This window comes from Candidozyma pseudohaemuli (assembly GCF_003013735.1).
Source record: "Candidozyma pseudohaemuli strain B12108 chromosome Unknown scaffold00001, whole genome shotgun sequence".
Taxonomy (NCBI): domain Eukaryota; kingdom Fungi; phylum Ascomycota; class Pichiomycetes; order Serinales; family Metschnikowiaceae; genus Candidozyma; species Candidozyma pseudohaemuli.
In genome coordinates, this window is record NW_020194435.1 from 3,011,378 (window position 1) to 3,017,847 (window position 6,470).

At 41.9% G+C, this 6,470-nt stretch overlaps 2 protein-coding genes across 2 annotated transcripts; both read left to right on the forward strand.

Moving 5' to 3' along the window:
* Nucleotides 1-3,663: 3,663 nt before the first annotated feature.
* On the forward strand, nucleotides 3,664-5,208 carry C7M61_001354 (allantoate permease family MFS transporter; the record flags this gene model as incomplete). Its single annotated transcript, XM_024856767.1, has 1 exon — nucleotides 3,664-5,208. The coding sequence occupies one exon, from the start codon at nucleotides 3,664-3,666 to the stop codon at nucleotides 5,206-5,208; it is 1,545 nt and encodes a 514-aa protein (XP_024716366.1).
* A 282-nt stretch (nucleotides 5,209-5,490) lies between these two features.
* On the forward strand, nucleotides 5,491-6,198 carry C7M61_001355 (uncharacterized protein; the record flags this gene model as incomplete). The annotated part of the gene is made up of 2 exons (XM_024856768.1): nucleotides 5,491-5,901; nucleotides 6,130-6,198. 2 exons carry the CDS (start codon nucleotides 5,491-5,493, stop codon nucleotides 6,196-6,198), a joined length of 480 nt encoding a protein of 159 aa, XP_024716367.1.
* Between the last annotated feature and the right edge of the window lie 272 nt (nucleotides 6,199-6,470).

The following is a 6,470-nucleotide window of genomic DNA, read 5'->3' on the forward strand; positions in this document are numbered from 1 at the left end:
CTCCTAGCGCTGTGGCTAAATAAAAAGCCACAGCGAGCCAGGAGAAGTCAAAACCTTTCATAATTTCAAAATCTTTAGGTTATCCTGAGGTGGGTTTTGATGAACTTGGCATAGTTCTTGATATATATACATCATTCTGGTTCTTCAGGATTGCCCTCCTCCTGTGCCGAATTCATTGTCCAAATCGACTCTTCTTGTCCACACGGCGCAAGCCATTGATGAACTCCAGCAATTGGCTCTAGAAGCTGGAATCCCGCCTTGTTGTCTAAGCAACCTTGCAGTGGTAACAATTCAGTCTATTATTCTAGCTCACTTGAGCTGAATCATGAATGGGTCTTGAATGGAGACAAGATAAAGAACTCGCTTCAAACCGGCAGCATTGCGTTATCAGCAAGCATCTCCTCAATCCTGTCCCCTCCCTCTCCCATTCATAGTTTCATCCCTCATCCCAACAAGATTTTCTGCTTAGCGGGACTCAAGGTAACGTTTTTTTGTGTTTTGGAGAACAATGGCTTGGCTGCAGCAGCGATCGATCTTACGCAAGATTTAATTTGGCTACTCGCTTCTAACCGACCGCTAATTTTCGCTTCTAACCTGGACTATTATTATGTTTCAAACAAGGAAAGGCCGCTTATTATTAGCGGAATTAGCCCAAATTCTCTTCTCTCATGAGTTACCATTTTGAAGTTGCAAAATACAGAAGCTTCCATCATCTATTGTTGCGTTCCAGAACAATCGGTTCAAAAGAATGTGACCGACTTCCTCACTGGTTTTCCACCCCTCTGCGTGCCCATCGAAACAATTTTCTCCTGACTATAGAACGCACAGAAGCCCTTGAAGCAAAGCGCCAGCCCAAATATCTAAAACTAGCTCCCCTCTCGTGAGCTTATTAATCATTAAACATACAAAGCGGGGGATGGAGAGTATTTTCGTTACGAGTGTTTCTTCTCTGATAGTGATGTGCTGTAAAAGCATTTGACAAATTCTATTTTTGCAATACCTGAAAGTTGCATCATGGCGAAGTCCTCGCACGTTGTAAGAAAAAGAGTTGATAATTGTGTGGATAGTTCTCTAATGTGGAAAACGGAATACAAGCGCGCTTCACCAACGCGTGAATACATCTTGCTAGCGGCTTTTTTTCACTAGGTACCAGAAAATGATGACTTTCTCTGGTGCATATTCGCTTGAATAGACTAAAACCTCTTGGCCGCATTGACAATAGGGTATCAAGTAAGTTACCAAAGATAGAGCCATTGTCTCCATCGCTTCTGGTGCACAAATCTGCAAGATTTACTTTGCTGATGTTCTAGAGTAACTGGCGGGCGGAATTCAGGCGGGAATAAAATGCTTCCTTGAGAGACGTTTAGCTGTCCTCAGTGATATATTACCGGGTCTTTCCTTCACTACTGAGGTCCAAAAAGCAGTTAGTAGGTGTCCAAATGCATCTTAGATGCAATGACGTCGTTCGGCAAGTACGCAGCATGATACATCTGCAGAATTTGTTTTAGACTTTGCACCTCCGCTTCCACGGACCAATTATATTGCTCTTCTGACTCCTTCCGTTCGCCCCTCAAAGCGTGGTGCTCATGAATCCAAACCACAGACAAGCATACTTAATCAGTTAAAAAGCTACCATTGGTCGGAAGCTCTTTAAAACAGATCCAGGTCACTTACTTGCAGATTGCTGTTGGTCTTGGTTGGTCTGGGCTTTGCATTTACGGAGCTGTTGCTGGTTGCTGGACATTCGGTCTCGTTTGCTCAACATTTCAGCGACTTTCATTCCTCTAGGGGGTTTTTGCAATTTGCTGTTTGCGAAAATTTGAGCAAAGCAACTCCGTTAATTTGCAGTTTCATACTCGATGTATGGAGCGCATTTGGTGAAGTCTACCACCCGTTTGATGAGGTCTACTGAGGCTTTACCTACCTTGGTGATTTACTTCCGCAGGGCCCCACGCGTCTCCAATACCTATAAACGTTTATCTTTTTGATCTTTCAGAATTGAATTAGCAGTCAAGAAAGCATGCAACTTTTAACTTCAAAGAGATCTCGTTTACAATACTCAGCCTGTGGGGGATGATACTATTTCTCAAGACAAAGGGAACAATCTACCAGCCCGGACTATGCTCTCAGAGACGGAGATTGAATCAACGTTTGAGGTAGCGCCAATCACCCAAAAGGGCTTTTCCAAAATTAGTGGGTCTCAGAAAAAGAGCTTGCCAAGGGCACCCCCAATAATGCAATTAGGGGTGGGTTTGATCCCCTTGTCTTCGTAATCTAGAAAACATGATCAAGCAAGACACTAATCTAGGCTTCCTTTGAGACATCATTTCTCTTGGTCATGCAAGATGGTAACAATCAGTACTGAAGAATGCAGCTCTCATGATTGCCAAAGCTTACCAGGTAGCTTGATCAATTCGTTTTTTTTTTTTTTTTGTGATCTTCCTGAGCCCTTTAATTTTTTTTTTTAGTTCAAATCTGTCTTGTTTCAAAATTAATTATGACTTACTCAAAGAATATGCTCCAAAAGACAATCTGAAGACTTTCTCATAGATCCAGAACGCACGAATCTAGGTACCAAAATCAAAACCGCACCCGTACCTCCCACTCAGAGGTCTCGATTTCTTATCAGATCCTACTGTGTTCAACGAGGGGGTTAAAAGGCAAAAGTCAATGCATTTTTGATAATGTGTGAAATTTGCCTCTAGTAATACCATTTTGATCGAAAGAGAAGCACGAAGGTAATATAGACCACGCATGATGTGCTGAAAAATTGCGTGATTTTGCCTCTTGAGTAGTATGCGAAAACTCCTCTAACTTGTGAACGGCAAAATTTCTTCCCATACACATCAAATCAACTTCATGTTTACTGATTTGGATTACTGTAGAGAAGATTACCCTGACAACAAATTTTTAGCTTGTTCTAGCAAAGACCTGATTTTTGAACACCCTTTTAAAAGTGCTATTTGTGAGGCTCTGCTAATATTGCAATACACTACCACAATGTTAACTCCGCATTCATGAAAAACTCAGAATTCACAAATATTGAGAATACCAAACAATTGAACCAAAACTATCCAAAATCGACCTAGTTTTAAGAACAAGCTAGGAATGAGAAGATGAATGGTTTGTATTTAATCAGATGAATCAAACAAAAAAAAAAAAAAAAAATGATTGGAAAATAATCAGCTTTGACTCCACCCGGATCAATCGGAAGCACATTGGACTAACTCCGTTGATGCGCTTCTATCAGCCGTATTAGAGAAAAGGAAGGATTAACTAGGAGATCTCGAAGTATGCTTCGTTAAGGCACTAAAGGAGATGGTGAAGACCAAATTTCCCTTATCTGTTGTGATAAGCATGAGCCAGGTCAAAAACTGTGGCGCGATGCAAGGAACGTAAACGTAAAGCCGGCTTAGTTAGAAGACCCATTGTCTATTTAAAACTAGTCAATTCCTTTATGACTGAAGGCGAATTTTGCCTTACGGAGATTTTTCTGTGCAGAGGAAGTGTGTGGTTTTGCGAGACACCACAGTTTTGTGCCTCATAGTTAATTTAAGCGGGAGTATCGCATGAATTAGTCGAGATGCTTATTTCGGCCCGCTTACCGCTCGATGAAATTTCATGCATAAATAAGGTCCGTGTTCCTCTTGGTTTTGACCAAGGATGCCTGCCGAAAAGCTCAATCGGAAGTCCAATTCAACGGATGAAGAAACTCAACATGTCAAAACTTACAAATCTCCAGTCGACGGCAAGCCTATCAATATAGTGGTATCAAGTGATGAGCTTGATCCTTACATGCTTCACGATGAATCTGTGGTTTTGGATAAAAAGACAGACAGACGGTTGCTCTGGAAGATCGACGCCTTCGTTTTACCCCTTGTGTGTATCTTATATTGTGTCCAGTTCATGGACAAACTATCGAACTCATACGCTTCAATTATGGGATTGAGACAAGACTTGAACATGAAAGGCGATCAGTACTCGTGGACCGGTACAGCCTTCTACATCGGCTATCTCGCTTTTGAGTTTCCTTGCGCATATGCTTTGCAACGGTTTCCCGTCGTCACCACCGTATCTGTCTTCATTGTGATCTGGGGCGTCATTTTATGCTTGCACTCTGTGACAAATTACGCTGGCTTTATTGCTTTGAGAACCCTTCTTGGGGCTCTTGAATCGTCCGTGACGCCTGCTTTCGTTATCGTCACCGCTCAATGGTACAAGAAAGAGGAGGTTTTCTTGAGAACATCTATCTGGTTTTCCTTCAACGGTATGGGCCTGATCATTGGTTCTGGTGCAATTGCATATAACCTTTTCCAGAATATGGAGAGTTATAGCATTGAAGCTTGGAAGTTGATTTTCATCATCACCGGAGTTATCACGATTGCATTGGGTATTGCTATATTTCTCCATATCCCCAATAAACCAACCGAAGCATGGTTTCTCAATGAAACTGACAAGAGGAATGTTGTTGAGAGAATCAGAGCCAACCAACAAGGTTTCGGAAACAAGCATTTCAAGAAATACCAGCTTATCGAGGCATTGACTGACATCAAAATTTGGCTTTTCAGTCTTATGATTCTCTCAGCCAACATACCAAACGGTGGTTTAACCAATTTTGGGTCTATCTTGCTTAATGAATCTTTTGGATACGGCGTTGGCAAGTCGTTAAAGATGCAAATGATTCCCGGAGCAGTCCAGCTTGTTGGTTGTATTGGGTTCGCTTACATGTACCGTTTTTTCCCTAACAGGCTATTTTGGGCAAGTTCTTCCAACGGTGTTGCCATAATCGGTGTGTGCTTGTTGGCCTTTGCTGAATCCAAAGAAGCACAGTTCGCGGGTTACGTTCTTTTCAATTTGATTGCCCTTGTCATGATCTGTGGTCTTTCTTCATTTGCGTCCAACGTGGCAGGTCATACCAAAAAAGTGGTTGGAAATGCAATGTTCTTAATCGCCTACTGCGTTGGGAATTTAGTCGGTCCACAGACATTCAGGCAAAGCGACGCCCCCAACTACAATGGCGCAAAGATTGCAATGGTTGTATGTTCAGTGGCGAGCTTTGTATTCCTTTTAGCAATTTGGGCTCTTATGCTTATTGAGAACAGGAGGAGAGATAAGGCAAAGGATCAGGAGGAGTTTGCACGGATAGAGAATCACGAGTTCGCTGATTTGACCGATAAAGAGAACCCTCTTTTTAGATATACTATATAAAATATTGTGGGGGAGGCTTTTCTAGCTTAATAGTGCTTCGAGATTTTGGGTAACACGTAATATACGGTTTTCAGGAAATGCAGCCATTGGCATGGAATAGCTTTTCATCATGGCGCGAAGCTAGCATTCTGCTGCAGATTATTTTTTCTGGAGATTGAGAAAAGTGTAACTGTCCGAGTCTATGTGCGCTTCGCAGTTGTGAGTCACCGAAGAATGAACCTTGGTGGCAAATAAAAATTGGTATATAAACCCATGAATTGAACTTTATTGAAATTATTCCTCATGAGTTCTTCCAAGAATTCTCGGCACTTGTCCACCGAAGAGCCTTCCACTGTGTTGGCGGAGGTTTCAACAAGTATGCCTGTGGTAGAGCTCGAGGAGTCCAATTGCATAGGTCATAGGAGCGAGGAGTTGGTAGAGGTGTCTGAACATCCTTCTGATGGGTCTGAGTCCCTGACCCACGGGGATATCTATTCCGATTACTGTTACTACGATTGGACTACAGATGAAGAAATGTATGATGATTACGATATCGATGGTATACTTCATGCAGAAGATTTATTTCCAGCACTCAATCAGGGCCTTGTAGTTGATGCACGAAGGACAATCTTTTATGACTCGAGTCTTAATTTGGACGATACAAACACTACAGGACCATCTGTTCAGCCTGAGTTTATGGCGGCAGCAGCATCTGTATGCGACGTGACACCCTTAATTATCAAGTACATAGAATATTCCGGAGAATTTATAAAAAGTGAAAATTGTAGATGACTCCATATGTTTAATTCACTGTTTGGATGTCGTGAACAAGGAGAAGCTTTGAGAGCAGTGGCAAACATGGGTATATTATTAAGAGTAAGAGGCGTTGTGAGCTTAGCCTATTGACAAAACGGAATGAAAAACACATTTTTCTACTTCAAGAGACAAACTAATAGCCAATTGGTCAAAGGAGCACAACCCTTGATACGAGAGGCACCAGAGTTTGCATAACGAGATCGAATTAATGTACAATGGTATCCCAGTGTATCAGACTTGGCATAGGAGAATGGAATCGGTTATTTTTTTAAAGCTTGGTAGCCATTAGCAAAGTTTCTTCTTTCCGATTACTTCAACTCCGTATTTCCCGTTTGTTCCGCCCATCTCAGTCCATTGTCTACGAAGTGAACAAGAAAGAATTTGAGGTCGCCTTGGCATCTACACTACCAGAGAACAATACTAATGGACTCCATCAAAGAAATGAGCTTCACGGTGAATTTATGCTT